This window comes from Eleutherodactylus coqui, chromosome 5 (genome assembly GCF_035609145.1).
Source record: "Eleutherodactylus coqui strain aEleCoq1 chromosome 5, aEleCoq1.hap1, whole genome shotgun sequence".
Taxonomy (NCBI): domain Eukaryota; kingdom Metazoa; phylum Chordata; class Amphibia; order Anura; family Eleutherodactylidae; genus Eleutherodactylus; species Eleutherodactylus coqui.
The window spans coordinates 156,410,428-156,427,158 of record NC_089841.1 but is presented as its reverse complement, the minus strand read 5'-3'; the positions used below and the strand labels follow the sequence as shown (position 1 = coordinate 156,427,158).

At 41.3% G+C, this 16,731-nt stretch overlaps 1 protein-coding gene across 1 annotated transcript in view; it reads left to right on the top strand.

Moving 5' to 3' along the window:
* Positions 1-13,872, top strand: part of ZDHHC8 (zinc finger DHHC-type palmitoyltransferase 8) — an 82,024-nt gene extending 68,152 nt beyond the window's left edge. The window contains exon 11 of the mRNA XM_066603454.1: positions 4,602-13,872. Coding sequence (XP_066459551.1) covers positions 4,602-4,782 — 181 coding nt within the window. The 3' untranslated portion in view covers positions 4,783-13,872. The remainder of the gene's footprint in view (positions 1-4,601) is intronic.
* Positions 13,873-16,731: the final 2,859 nt, after the last annotated feature.

The window sequence follows — 16,731 nt, the reverse complement described above, 5'->3', positions numbered from 1 at the left end:
GTGAGGCTGGCCTGAATGAATTTTGGATCTAGAGCATGTCAATTATAGCAGAAGATTTGTAGTTCGGATTCCACTTCTTCAAATGAGGGATTGAATTCTGCACCAAATTCCCCAATAAAAAGTGCATCAAGTGGTGCGACTTCTGATGTGGATTTTGCTCTGCAGATTTGCTGCACAATTTCTGCTACAGACACTCCGCAGCACATTCCACCCCTTGTGACCATAACCATATTGTGCTGTGTGGGTAAGGAGCAGCCACCACCAGTAACATAAAATAAAATGGGCTATGTACACACTATTACAGACATAAAACCTTACAACAGCTAAGCTTATGGGCTGCAAGCAGGTGACCCGTGGAGTCCGGGGATGCAAGTTTTGTACTTGCCTCTACTGTCGTCCCCCAGTGTGAGCGCTGCTAAGTAGTCCACCTGTTCTAGTTATACAATGGGTGAACTACTTGGCAGCACCACTCAATGCATTGAGCAGTGGCTTCTGGTGCTGACCCCAGGGGCACGACTGGGAAGGCAAGTATAACATTTACATTCCCAGACTCAGTGGGTGTCCTACTTTCAGCCGATAAGCTTATCTAATAGGGATAAAAGTAGGTAACCGATTCCCTTTAAAGGGAAAACCATCTGTTGTAATAAAGTCCAGTTTCCAGGTACCATCTATATGCATGTTTCTTGACGTAGACGTTAATTGAAGAGATCACAGAACACATCTAAACACAGCCTACCATGGCCAACAGATTTCTGAATGTTAGACAAGTTTTAATTTTTTGGGTAGAACACTGAACATCTCATGTATTTGGAGGGCATGATTTCAGTGCTGAAACGCCCTATTCTGGCTTTCAACATATGTTTTGAATGACCTTTATTACTTATGTGCCTCGTGCCATTTACCCTTAGCAAATGATGGATACCATGCTCACATTAAAGAATTCTTTATAAAAAATCTAGTTGACTTATGACCCATTCTACACAGATATGCCTATACCTGCCTGATGAAATATTGGCATATGGATGTTCCTTCACATTGCTATATACACTTATGCAGGTAAAAGTTTACCTCTATTGAACATATTCTAGCACAGTCGGATACTTTTACCTGTTGGTTTCACCCACATACAGCAAAGGTGAAAAGTGCCACTTGTACTGGGGCAGCGGGTATCCGCTGGTCAGATGCTGGGCCTGCCACACAACCAGCAGCCTGCTTCACAGGGATAAAGGGTGTTAGAGTTAAGGAGCCTGACGCTATGATTAAGAAATGTTTAATGACAAGGAACAGATTGAACTGCAAATGAGCTCTTTCTGAAGTAATTAAGTACAGTTTTGGGAACAGTTGACATGTAGTATAGCGTGCCCACCTAAGTTGATGAGAACCGCATTAGCAAGTGTTTTAGTGATTTTTTTCTGTACTCTATTTGATCTCTATTCTTTTGGCAAATTGAATGTGGCATGAGACTGATTTCTTCATGCTAATAAAACTTTTATTTATATTGCGCCACTACTTTTATTTATTACATTCTGGAAAGGCAATATGGAAAAATTATGTTAAAATTACAAGTCTTGCGGAACAAATATTTAATAACTATATGAAATGGAGGAGACTGTTCTCACTAGAGCCTCCAATCTGAAGAAGATTGATAATGGAATAGGTGTCAAATGCCAGATGACAAAAAACACCATTTCATGTAAATACTGGTGTACTAATATAGACCTCAAACTCTGCATTTGGAATGGAGTTTAGATACGCTTTTCCATGATGCATTAATTGTAAAAGCCCTTATATATCATTTTAATCAGGCATGTGCCACGTTTATCGTTATGCAGAGCTAAGATGGTATGTTAGGTGTTAAAGGAAATGACCTATGCAGATTTTTGCCTTTTATAAAATGTCCAGCGCCCCCTAGTGCCACATCATGTACACCACAGGTTACAATGCATAGCAGTTTCCCAACCAGGGCTTCTTGGAGCATTGGCAGGGAAATCTCGGAACGCACTAGATGCTGCCACCATTACAGTAGGGATGGCAAGCTGCTCAATTTAAACATCCAAGCCTAAATCTAGCGCTAGAAGGATTTCATAAAATGCTTTTTACCTGCCCATACGCCAAGCTTTTTTTTTTTTTTTTTTTTTTTAATTTTTTTTTTATTTTGAGGCATGAAGAAAAAGTAGGGGTTCCACAGGTCCATAAAAATTCTTTACAGTTTCCCGCATGGTAGAAATGACAAACCTGGAGAGTAAACATTGTATTAAAGAACACGGACGTAAAAAGAGTAGTAATCTCTTTGTATTACAGGCTGTGATCAATTTCTCTATTTCGATTGACCTTTCTCAGAGAAACTGATAAATATACAGAAGTAAGATTTGGTAACTGAGGGGCAGGTTCCTTAGCTTGAATAGACAAGTGATAGGGTTCAGTTTGTTACTTAAAGGGGTTTTCCGAGCAGTAAACACATTGACGGCGGTGGGGGATATTAACTGTACATCAAAAAGAAAAGAAAACTGCTTGACTCTTCGCTGCTGCACAACTTCCTCGCTGCTGCTGTGGTCCTCCAATCTTCTCTTTACTTTGGCTGCATAATGAACCCTATTACGCCCTGCCTTGCACAGGATATAATAGGCTCTCTATCAGTGTAACATGGAATACACTGCAATACGGGAATAACCTTATGTAAACATAAACCCAAAAGGCAGAATTGCTAGCTTTTCTTTTCCCCATTCCCTTCCAAAAATGTAATAAAAGGTATTCAATATGTCAAATGTGTCCCAAAATGGTGCCCTTAAGTTTTACTTACCTTGCCTGGCCAGAACCGATCGCCAGGCATGTCTCTTCCATCCGGCTTTTTCTTCTTTTGCTTCTTGAAGCAGAGCTGGAGCGGTCAAAATGACCGCTTCCTACTCTGCTCCGTCCGTCAGCCACTTCTGAGGTGAACGGATGGGCCGCCCACAGCAAGCACGTCACAAGCAGTGCTTGCTGTGGGCAGCCCGTCTGTCCTGGCTGAAGTCTGAGTTCTGCACATGCACAGTGGAGAGGCGGCCCGTCCTGACTCCTGTCAGAGGGCACCTCTCTTCTGCGCATGCACGCAATCCCGGAGGGGGAGCGGCCTGTCCTGGCTCGTCTGCGGGAGATGACCCTGCTGCAGAACAACAGAAGAAAAAGGGAACTATTAGGTTTTTATGTTTTAACAAGCCATAAATCCTGGGTTCCCTGTGTCCATTAGGCAGACCAGGGAACAATGGCTATTAAAACATAAAAACCTTTTTCGTGTCAGAACCCCTCTAAGAAAAAAAAAAAGGTGCAATTCACCCCACAAAAACAGTCATCCAGTTATATCGATGGAAATTGGTTATGACTTTTGGGATGTAGCAATGGTGGAAGAAGAAAAACTTGCATCTTTAAGGCTTAAACTTGGTTGCATTCTTGAAGGGGTTATTTCGGACTTAAAAATTGATGACACCCCCACTGATCAGCTGTTTGAAACAGTTGCGGCCTCTTCATTGTATATCGGGCTCTGGGCCATGTATTGCATAGCCGATATGCCTGGTATTCCATTCACTCGAAGGGACCTGAACTTGAGAAAGGCCATGTGATTGAGGAACGTTATGTCATAAGCTGAAGGGCACAGTGCTCACCCCAGTGTTGCAAGCTCTTCAAACAGCTAATCGACAGCAGTGCCAGGAAGTTGGCCCCCCACCAATTTGATATTGCTGACCTATCATAAGGATAGGTCATCAATATTTTAAGTCCCAGATGACACCTCTAACGTGACCCTTTGGTTTTGAGACAAAATATATTACCTGCCATTGTTCTCTTCCGATCCTCTGATTCAAATCCTGTTTTTGGCCATTGAAGACAGCCGACATAATCTTCAGACTACCTAATCACTACAATGCGTTGGAAGTGTTAGTCTACTAGTGCACTATGCTTGCTATATGATTGGCCAGAGCTGCTCATGTGATCAGTACTGGCTAATCAGAGATCAGTGCACCGGTATGCATTAGTTAGAAAATTGTTGCAATCATCTGGAACAGCTGAAAATATGGCCCGAAACCGGTGGATCGGAGGGGTGTCAGAAGATCAACTGCAGGTAATATACCCTCTGACCCTCCTGTCGTGTGACAAAAATTTGTCCCGAAACTGGAGGGTCACTTGAATGGATTAAAAGGAATGCACAATTAGAAAATGGCATTTTATTGAAATCTGGTTTTATTACCTTTTTTTATGGTAGAAGGCATACAGTGGTATCCCTTTATTGCTGTATTTGGCAATTAACCCTACTTTCAATAAATGCATACAATATAGAAAGGGAAAGTGTCTCCAATTTAGCCATCTTCAGGAAAGTGTATTTTTTTAAATTACTTTAACTGTTGTAGATATTTTTATCACATTATATCTCAACTTAAATTTGATTAATAAAATTAAAATTATGATTCATTCTATTTAAATACATGGAACTAACATTTACATTGTAGAGTCCTCCTTTACATTCTCATATAATTGCTCAGTTGGTTTCCTTCTACTACTTATCCTTTCTATGGAAGTGTAACAGAATGTTGATTCAATGAACTGTAATAATCTTACTGTCTTCTCTTCAGGGAAGATCTGAAGACACCTCATGGTAAGATAAATGGACAGCCAAAGGGATTATCAAGGCCTGACTGTCGATTGGGTTCCACGTCTAGTTCACAGAGCACTACCACAGTGAGTCCTTCTCGGCATTCTAGTGTAAAAAAAGTTTCGGGAGTTGGAGGCACTACATATGAAATATCAGTGTAGAAGTCCCTGCTTTTGAGTGCCTTGAGCACTTAGGACGCTGCAGGTAATGAACCAATAAAGTACAAGGCATATTTTTTGGGCCGTGCAGAAGAGAATGCGGTCAACGGGAGCTTTAAGTCGTGACCGACGAAGGACCTCTAACAACAAGGACTACATTAATTAATGAGAAGACATTGGTTACATGACAAGAAGTGAAAAAAAAGCCATTGTACATTTGTCTGTCCGTGAAAAAAAACTGAAGAAATATTTTAAAACTTGTGAGAGCAGTGGGACATTTTATATTTTATTTTGTCTTTTTTTTTAAATTTTGTGAGTTGCAGGGTCTGAAAGATTTGGGCCACAATAAAAGAATCAAGTTCTTCTGAAAGCATAAATCCCAGGATCAATGGATATGTACACAAAACATTAGCCCCCAGAGGAGGACCTATGGCGTGTCCATTTCTTCTTCACATAGTAACTTTGATAAATTTCTTATGCTGTGAGGGTTTGTTGTTTGTCTGATTCCCTTATCATACCTCATTCATTAAAATGTACTCCTCATCCATCCACAAAATGGAATTGGCCATTCTGTGTATTAAACTAATCTATATTAGAATTCACTATGGATTAGGGACATTATGAAGGATTGTGGAACCTAATTCCTAATGAACTTAGAAATGCCCTACATTTAAAAAAATCTGATTTAGTACTATAGCCTGAGATGAAAAATGACTTGACATGATGGCCCTTAACTTGTTTTTTCTTCTGTTCTTCAAGGCCAGTGACGCAGTAGCGTATTCCGTCTGCATTTATGCATACGTTTTATGGACCTGTGTGCTGACCTGAAAACCAGTCTTCTGACCTGAACTCCGAGGATCAAGCTGGGATATAGGTCCATATTATGCATGCATAACTGCAGCTGGAAAACTCTGGTGTCACCAGCCTAACTTTGATTTGAAGAGTACAGGGAACCTGCCTGGTCCCCTACGCTACCCAGGCTGCTTAAAGCAGGGTTTAGTAACAGGCACTGCGATTTCAGCAGTCTGTCACTTATACCGGTCACTTATAGTGGTCTTGCAAATCTTAGTTTTGAAACTTTGCAGGGCTGGACTGGAGGTGAATGCAGTGATGCAGGTGCGTATTCATATAGGCACACCTTCCTCTTGCCTCCAGATGCTGGCGGACAGGACCTCCCATGTGACTATGCTCACACAGACACTAGCCAACCAGTAGGATGGGGAGAGTGTGCATATGTGAATATGCATAGGTGTCAGCCTTGAAAAGTTTCAAAAGCACGATTTGCAAAACTACTAAACCAATCGGCATAATACTTCCAACACCCTTGCCGTGTGCAACTAAAATCAAACACCACTAGGACACCTGTTTGTGCGCTGTCCGATATATGGACAGCCCGCACGTTGATATTTGTCTTCACGTCCCAATTTTCGTCCGCGTTACGGACAAGAATAGGACGTGCTAAGAGTTTTCTATAGATCTTATAATGTATCTGCGTTCCGTCCGTGAATTAACATGGACAGCACACAAACCCAAATGTGCCTGAGGCCTTAGTGACAGACTGCTGAAATCAGTGTTCCTGTCACTATACCCTGCTGCCCCAGCCTAGACAGCTAGGCTAACTGACAGGTTCCCTTTAAGTGATGTGTGAGAGCCTGGTTCCTTGTGAAGCATGTCTTTCGCATCCAGTCAGTCAAGCAGATCTGCCTTGAGTGAAAACATGGCAGCACTTAAACCATGCCTATCTCATACTACCGCACTGATTATAATCCTATTTCATGGGGTACGTTCAAACGTAGAGGGTTTTAGAGCGGATCCGGAGCAAAAACCGCAGCATGTTCTGCACTACGGATTTTGGAGTTCCATTTAGTGTGGTTTTTAACATGGATTTTGATGTGGATCCACTCCACAATCTGCAGCGCAAAATATACATCAATTGCACTACATGTGAACGTACCCCTAAACATGTTTAGGTGGAGAACCTCTGTAAAGGAGTGTTAGATAATCATACTTTCTAAAATATGAATGGCGCATTGCACTATATTGAGAATTCTCTCTTCTGGAGACCAATTACCAATGTCTATACTTCACCCCTGTAAAGCTCTACTGTCGTATTAAGGTATTATGTGAAGAAAAAACAACAGAAGCGATTTATCTGTGAACTGCGGTATGTTTTTATCCTTAGGTAACATTTTGCATTGGTTTTATATATCACGTTTAGGCAACATATTATTGTGTTTTGTCCTTTTGTCGCTCTGTTGCCGTGGTGCATCAGTGTTATTATACATGTAGATGTCTTCTTGCCTTAACCTTCACCTCTGCAACAGGGGTTAAGCAATGTGGTGCTGTGTGGCTGCTAATATTTCTAGCATACTGCTCTTCCCGTGTCAATGTAATTACTCTGAACCAGCTAATTACCCCGATGTACCATACAGAGAAGGGTCCCTGCAAGTGAAAACTATGCGATAATGACATTACGCCACTGTATCATCTAGCTACATAACCACAGTACTTAGTAAACGAAAAATATGCAGAAATATAAAAAAAACAATATTTCAACTAATTAAAAATGTAATAATAAGTGATGTATAAACCATGGCAACGAAGCAGGAGGTGTGTTTGTTAAATCTCTATGGCCAAGTTTATATGTACCCTGTACAGGTTAATAAGCGATGCACTGTTTTTTGTTTGTTTTCCCTTAATCCTCTTTTTTTTTTTTTTTTTTTTGTTGTTAGTCCTTTGTTGCAAAAACAGTGTATGTTTTACAGGTCCTTTTTAACATTTTTCTATATTTATTTTTGTTTTTAATGAAGGAAATATCTTGTCTGTCTCGTGTGTCTTATATTCTCATAATGGTATAATGGCTTAGCTGTGTGAATGTTCAAACAAAAGCTGGTCCACTCTCGTTTCACAAATGTCTGCTAGTACTTTTTTCTGTATTCTGTCGAGGTATAACCCATTTGGGCACTCGCAGAGACCCTTTCTGATCTAAATATTTGCCATAATCTTCCAAAATTTTCTGTAGTATTTTGAACAGGTTTATCGGTAGAATATTGAAATGGGATCTATCTGTTAAATCTAGAGGTGCCTATTGCTTGTAGCAACAAATGAGATTCCAGCTTCTAGTTTGCTCCCAAAATTTCCATTGCAGGGGACCTGCTTCGCACATTAGTCCCTGTTGGCACATGTATATAGAGCAGACTTTATGGAACTTTCATTTGTAAACATCAAAGCGTCGTAGTTCTGCAGCTTTTGAGATCTCAGCTCAGGGACTGAATTTCAACAGCATGTCATTAACAATGTCACAGCATGGAGTTACAGTGATGCGATTGATTACTGCTATAGAATCCCTGTAAAACACTGATCTCAATGGTTACAATTTGCAACATACCACTTTCATGCATAACTTGCAATTTATGGCCAGATTAACACGAGCATATGCGTGTTTATGTGCACATTTGCGCTATGTTTTTGCGGAATGGGCGCTGCATATTTGCGGTTTTTACCGTATTTTTTTATGCACGAAAATGCACACCAAAAAAAACCGCAGTGATGCTCTCAGCTATTGAAATGGCCAATTAGTGTAATGAGCTCAATATTTTCTCTTTTCCTGCCAAATTGGCAGGAAAAAGAGCATTCTGTGTATTTTTTGCGCATGTGAATGAACCCATTTTGCACGCGCAAAAATGTGCGCAAATACGGTTGTGTGAATCTGGCCTAAGGAAGGAATAGCTACGTTTGGCTTCTCTTGGTAAGACCATTTTGTTTTATTATTATTTCTTTAACGTATTTTATGGTTCCAATTGTGATCCGGACCTTGAAGAGTTTTACCACTTCTTCTTGACGTACATTGGCATGTATTTATAGAGCCCTCTGTCTAGACCTAAGCATGAACTCCTTGTGAGGTCTGTAGATATGTACTTTAGCATTACTACCTCTTTATGCTGCTAGCACCTCTACACAGCCAGTCGCTTTCTAGGCTTCCCAAATTGCTTAGAAACCTTGCATACCTCTCAATGATTTTCTAAAATGCCCTAGCGGTGTAAACATTTTAGCCTGCTTAACTCTTTTCTTTCTAGTGCTTAATTGCCATCATGTCATTATTATGATGCTTTTTTATTTTTAGGGCCTTTGTTAAAAATAAGATATAGTATGTTAATTGCATTGAAACGGTTAATAGGAGAATTGTGTCAGATCATGTATATATCACACATGTGCCATGTTAAATAGGTTTTCCCAGAAACCACTTTTCATGATTCGTGAATTAGGACATCATGAAAGTCAAATTTTGTGTCCAGTAGCTAGAACTTCCACAGATTGCATTGGAGCTGCAGTAACTTGGTCATTTCCATGGAGGATGACTTCATGTGTAGCGAGGTCACCATTGAAAGTGGGATCTGATCAAGACTGCGTTTCTTGTTCTGGGGATTGGTTGAAGTCCCAGTTTCAGGACACACCAGTTCAACTTCCATTACCTGTATGATTTGACATATCATGAAATTGGTTTTCTGGACCAAACCCTTTTATTGCAGCAAACTAATATTTCCTGGAAATGTGCAATATATCTTTTCATTGTTACTAGGAATGTATCGAAGAGTACAGTGATTGTATAGATGTCACATAGCTCAGTAGCAATGAAAAGAATCAAACACTATCCATTAGTTGGACTTCCATTTATCTTGTTGTGGTTGGTGCATCTGTGCTGCTTTTTGTGTGAACTGATTGATTTTATATCGGGGTTTCTCAACCCCTCTTTTTATCAGGAACCACCATATGTCTGAAGAACATCTCGTATCCCGTCGTGTCTGGAATGGATTCCCAAGTGCCCTCTAACATGTATAAATTAAGCAACTCTAAATAGTCTGTAATCGCTTATTCTCTTTCTATAGCTATATATTATTGTACACACATACAGTTTAGTCTTTGTTCTGTAAGGTAAAGTGGCCCTCAGAAGCTAAGTGAAAGGCTCCTTTTACACGGAGCGAGAAATCGTTCGCACGAACGAACAACCTAAACGCTGACAGTCGTTTGCTTTAAAATACTGGCAGTTTAAATACAGATTAATCATTTACATTTTTCTTTTACTTGATCGTTCGCTTTGAACAGTGATCATTGTACAGTGAACTTAAGATAAGCGGACTAATTATCCATCATTGAATCGTTAGCCGTTTTTACACAGAACGACTATCGTTCAAAGTCGGGGGATTCAAAACATTTTTGAATGATAATTGTTCCATGTAAAAGGGCCCTAAATTGTATGTGGGTTGTCAATCTGAGATCTGGACGGTTTGTGCCAAAAAATGAGTCCTCTAAGCCCTCACAATATTTCACTTCTTTGGGAAGAGTTAGCCTGGGTTCTCACATCCCGGATTCCCGGTGGAAATCTCGCAGTTTGGCCACAGCGAAAAAATGCGAGATTTCCGCCAGGAGAAGCGCTGCTTCAAAACCCCCGGCACTTAGCCGCGGGTTTTGAAGCGGCTTGGCCTCTTGCTCTTCCGCTGCGGCCGGCGCTCCCATAGAGGAGAGCGCGGCCGCAGAAGAAGAAGAAGAAGAAAAATGAACATGCGGCCAGAAAATCCGCGCTGCAGCACCGGCTTCTGCCGGCTTTGCCACAGTGGATTCGCAGTCTTGTGTGGACGAGATTTCTGAGAAATCTCATCCACATGGCTGGCTAATCCTGGGATTAGCGGCCGCAGGCAGATTTGCCGTGGCAAAATTCCGGACAGAATTTCTGCGGCAAATACGCCCCGTGTGAACCCAGCCTTATAGGGATTGTCCAGCCCTTGATGCTTTTTGTAAACCACCCCAGTTTGAAGTATAGAAAAAAAAAATCTCCTACTCCTTCCATTCTGCTGATGCTAGTCCCCTGCTGCAGTGATGACGTCACTAACACTAAGGACATGTGACCGCTGTAGCCAATCACTGGCTCATTTCAGCTGGTGATTAACTGCAGCCGTCATGTTTTCCCAGTGTTGGCGCATTATTGCTGCTGCAGAACGAAGTAGAGAAGAGCAGGGAAATGCTAGTGGTGCAACACGGGTATCGGATGAGGTGATTATTGCATTTTTAAAATTCTTTTCCAACACCTTGAACAGGTTTCAAAAAAATTGTCATAGCTTGTCATACATGCTAATGAATGTCATGGCTTCTTACCAGTTTATGAACCCTTAAGCCAACAGAAAACATGACAGATTTACTTGTGTCCCTGATTGCTTTTAAAGAGCCACTCCAGAGAAAACAGATTTTTCCATCCTTGCCCCCTCACCTGACTGCCTGTCACACTCTGGACATCTGCTCGGTGTTTTGCTGTCGCTTCCATGCAGGGCAAGTAAAATAAATCGGTGTTGCTTTCACACCAATTGCATGATGTATCAGCACAGCATTATCTAGAGGCTATGCCATTTCTGCCTGTTGGAGGACATTTTAATTATCTTATGTATTCACTTAAATAAGTTACAGACCATTAGTATACAGTCAGGAGGATGAGCTGTGATCTCCTCTTTTATAACTGTGTAACAAGAGTGCCCCTCTAGGCAGTTTCTGTGTTAGGATCCATGCAACAGCATAAGGCTGAATGCACACGGGCATGCACGGAATCCGCCCACCGCCGTTGACCCTATAGACCTGTGTGCGGCTGTATCAGCCGGCTCGCCGTCAAACATGCGCTGTAAAGTTTTGGTTTTTTTTTCTAAACTCCTGCTGCTCCTGCGGAATCGGTGGCCCATCTGCAATGTTAATTGCAGATGGGCCATGGATCAGACTGCTTTCATTTACTTCAATGGCAGCCGTCCGTGCTGGAATCTCAAGAAAATAGAGTATGCTGCGATTTTTTTTTTTATTTTTTATTTTTCTCAATCCGTGAGCGGAAACCGCAATTGGTTTTCACTCGTGTGTATGAAGAATCATTTTTCCATAGCATGCTATGGAGGGTTCTTGCTGTAGAATTCACAGGCGGACACCAGCTCCGGATTCCACAGCAAAAATCCGCCAATGTGTATTAGGCCAAACTGAGAAATTGACTAGTTTCAAACTGCATTATCCCAAGTAAATCCTAAATCCATTGACCATCTGAGGAGGAGGCGGCCAGGAATTTCAGACCGAAAGAAATTACTAACCAAGATAATACCAGCGGACTTGTATATACCGTGGGGATAACTAAATAATGAATGAAAAAAAGCACATCACCAGAGTAGCTCTTTAAACAGAAATCTTCTAGCCCCTGATTTGCAGTACAATGGGGTCCTTTATTGAGCATAATTATGTCCTCTAGTTATGGTTTATTTGTTTAAGGCATCAATCAGAAGGGGTAACTCGTTCCATTTAGTTCTAATTTGGAACTGAATCATTAAAACCAGGCTAATAGTGTTCCTAAATTAGTATCTACAAATAGGTGGATTTGCTGCAGAAAAGCTTGTGCGATCCAGGAAGTAATGGCCCATTTGCAAGTAGTGATTATTGCTCAAAAAGCATTTGAACGAATTTGAGCGATATTCATGCAGTGTCAATGCAAAAATAAAAATCGCTCAATATTCATTCGCAAGTCAGCTTGTCGTTTCGTGTAAATGCTCCCCACTCAGCGCTTCACATAGAAGCCCGTGATCCAGCGGCAAACTCTGTGTAAACGCTCTGCATGAGCGCCAACTACCTTAGCCGTGACGTCAGTGCTTATACAGTTGTTGATCTGACTGTCATCCTGTGTAAAAGGGTCACTAAGTATCTTTTCTTTTAATCCTTATATTTATAGTGGCTTTAATGGGGTTGCCTAACATACATACTAATTTACTATGTTAAATTACACAACATGTAGCGTGATCTACCAGAGTAATGCAATATTTAATCATGGGACAAGCACTTTAATAAACTGATGGCAATCTTGGGTGACCTGGACTTCCGTTGGCATTACTTCTTGTATACGATCTGTTTTAAACATCTGCACCTGATAATGTAAACCTTGTAAGAAAAGTACTTGTATGCCTACAAGGATCCTGTAAGTTTTGTCTTGCTGCTATGATGGGCTGTGCCACCTCTATCTTCAGTCTACAGATAGTACAGTATATACAGTATTTTACTGGATATGTGCAAGGAAAATGGGAAGTTCTTAAAAAGGAATTCATATGCGTCAAACTTGTTGTTTAATGCACCTTTACCCCATTTTGTGGGCAGAATCAGTATTTTACATGAATGCAGCCGTGGTTTCACACCTTCGTGATACGACTGCATCTTGGCATCCGGATTACGACAGGAACATACGCAGACAGGAGTTCCTTGTGACGTAAGATTGGTTTAGTAGAACTAGGTGTGAAACCTTACTTTGAATGGTCACAAGTTTGGGCTAAAATGCTGAATATAGTTTCTGCTTGCTTCAACTACCAAAAGTTTAGTCTAATTTACATAGGTCTTTCTCCATGACCAAAATACCTTATCCATAGCCAACATTATCTCGGTAGGGCTATCTGCTCAATTCACCAGAAGGAAAGCCCAGAAATGTTAAAAACTGTTCTATTTTACAGTTTTACCTACTTAATATGGGATACATTCATGTTTCCATGTGACGGTCATTGATCTTGAAGTAGTGGCATACTGTACAAGCGTTACTAGTGTTTTCATGGATATAAAGGTATAGAAGGTCACTCTCACAAATTTGTTATCTAACCATTTCACAGAGATGTTGCCAGCTGGATTAGCCCACAATGCCCGGTGGACTGCAGTCATAGGTGGATCAAGCTTCCCGTTGCAGGGGGAGTAACTTGTTACCCTGTTTTTATGGGTCCTGAGGACGAAAAGCAGACATGGTTGTGAAATATGAACACTTGCAACAGTATCATAAATTGGTGTGCCCTACAACAAGGGTTTCCTATGAATTGTGTGTATGTGTAAATAAGAATTTGCATGAGCTAATTTAACTGTTAAAAGCAAGATATTTATTTTTTCTTGTATTAAAGAGCAGAAAGCTTATGTTTTTTTTTCAGTATCTGTAACTACATTGAAAATGTACCTTTTTAATTTCTGCTGTTTCCCTGTAATTTCTTTTTTTAAAATTTATAAAGTTCTCTGTATTTTTCAGTTATTCCCACAAATAAATTTTTTTTTGCCTTTTTCCCCTCTTATGTCATTATTTGTACATTTACGGTCATTTAACAATAGCACAATTTGGTTTTCTCTGGAGTTTCCCTTTTTAATGGCAAAGTAAGAATGTAGAAAAGAAATAATGGGGTAGAATTACTCCTGCTGGGGCCACATAGAGACTTTTTGTAGTGTGACTTTCTGATTTTAACTATTTAGTGACAGCTGGAGTTCATAGCATTGTACTTATCTGCAGGATTCTCTTCGACTGCAGTTTATTTAAAATTGGAAAATCGGACTATATGTAGTCCTGGCCTGAGGGTATGTCAACACGTAGTCTGCAGGCTATGGAAAATTTGCAAGTTGTATGCTTCAAGCTATGTGAATGAAATTTGAACAAATCTCATCCACATGGTGCAGAAAAAAATCGGCACCGATTTGACGTATTGAATTGAAAATTTTGCAGAATATTAATTATTTCCTGCAGATTTTAGCCTTTGCAATACAAAAGATGAAATCTGCAGCTAAATCCTCACCACTTGGTGCAGATTCACCACAGATTTTCAGCAGCGGATGCGACCAGTTTGCACAGACCGTGAATCCCGCCCCCATATCGAGATGTGAGGCGTTTTCATGGGGAAGCAGGGAGCCACTGGCACATTGAAAACAATGGGGCTGCAATGCGAGATCTGGCAGCTAGATAGAACATGCTGCAATTTGTTTCCCGCATGGCATTGCAAGGCCATGCAGGAAAACATCACTCATGTGTATGACCCCATTCAAAAGAATGGGGTTCATATTTATGCATCTCCAAATCCACAAATCTCACACAATTTTCTCACCTATGTGAAGCCGGCTAGGAAAATCGTGTGCAATTTGTGTGGTGTGAGACACACAAATCTTGCTTATTCCATTGAATAGGGTCATATACATGAGATTTTTTTCCCGCTTATATCTTTTTTTTTCCCCGCATCGCTGTGCGGGAAATAAAATCGTGCCATGTCCTAGCTTTGGGAGTTCCTCAAAATGCTTTGCCCATTGTTTTCAATGGGGCCGGAAAAAACATTGCACTGTGTATGAGGCAATGTTTTCCATTGCAAACAATAGGAAACACTTGACGCTCCCCCAGCACGGCTGAAAGACGCATCGGAGGATCACTACTTCCTTGAAGTGATGGGAGGCGTTTTCACACAAAAACGCCTCGCATCTGCGGGACATCATGCATAATATCAGGCTGTATTGCTGCAAGGAGCAAGACTTACGTTCAAATTACGCTTTAAAGAGTACAACAATATGGAAGGTGTAAGAATAAGAATTGATTCAAATTAAGTGATAAGCATAGTGGTGAATAATTGTGTGACGTTTGTAAACTATTAGATCTATATACTAAGTATAAAGGTTGAAGCTTACATCACATTACAAAGTATAAGGATAGCAAGTTACATCGCATCATTAGCTACACGTTATTACTAAAGATGAGCGAACACCGAAATGTTCGGGTTCGCGTTATTCGAAACGAACTTCCCGCGATGTTCGGGTGTTCGTTTCGAATAACGAACCCCATTGAAGTCAATGGGCGACCGGAACATTTTTGTATTTCGCCGATGCTCGCTAAGGTTTTCATGTGTGAAAATCTTGGCAATTCAAGAAAATGATGGGAACGACACAGCAAGTTCTCCTCTGCCACAGCTGTAACAGCTGTGACAGAGAAGAACGATGTTAGCCCATTGAATTCAATGGAGCCGTCAATACAGCCGACTCCACTGAATGCAATGGGCTGCCGGCGATCGCGGGATGAATTGTCGGAAAGGGGTTAAATATATAAGCCCTTTCCTGCAATTCATCCAGAAATGTGTAAAAATAAAAAATATATATATACTCACCTGGTGCCGACAGACGGAGTTCAGCGCGGCAGGCTGCAGTTCTCCTGAACTGCTCTGAACAGCTGTTAGTAGTATTCAGCAGCCGGGGATTTAAAATCCCCGCCTGCTGAATAAGATGCCTCTGAATGGTCACAGCCTGACCAATCAGAGGCCAGCCCTCACTCACACCCATTCATGAATTCATGAATGGGTGAGTGAGGGCTGCCTCTGATTGGCTCAGGGGCAGGAGAGTGCCCCTGAGCCAATCAGAGGCAGCCCTCACTCACCCATTCATGAATTCATGAATGGGTGTGAGTGAGGGCTGGCCTCTGATTGGTCAGGCTGTGACCATTCAGAGGCATCTTATTCAGCAGGCGGGGATTTTAAATCCCCGGCTGCTGAATACTACTAACAGCTGTTCAGAGCAGTTCAGGAGAACTGCAGCCTGCCGCGCTGAACTCCGTCTGTCGGCACCAGGTGAGTATATATATATTTTTTATTTTTACACATTTCTGGATGAATTGCAGGAAAGGGCTTATATATTTAACCCCTTTCCGACAATTCATCCCGCGATCGCCGGCAGCCCATTGCATTCAGTGGAGTCGGCTGTATTGACGGCTCCATTGAATTCAATGGGCAAACATCGTTCTTCTCTGTCACAGCTGTTACAGCTGTGGCAGAGAAGGATTTGTCTTCTATATGTTCTCAATGGGGTTGGCGCTGCTGCCGCCGGCCCCATTGAGCGCATATAGAAATGATTTCTCAGGGAAGAAAGTTAAAGTAACCCGAACATCGTGTGGTGTTCGTTACGAATAACGAACATCCCGAACACCCTAATATTCGCCCGAGCATCAAGCTCGGACGAGTACGTTCGCTCATCTCTAGTTATTACCGAAGAGTCTACAGCTTACATATTCCAGTTATCAAAGGTTCCCCTCGCTTCTAGGGGTTTGACAGATAGGACATCCTCATTCTGCCCCCAAAGCTCCCATATCACTATCTGAGCTTCCAACTTGGTTTTATATAATGG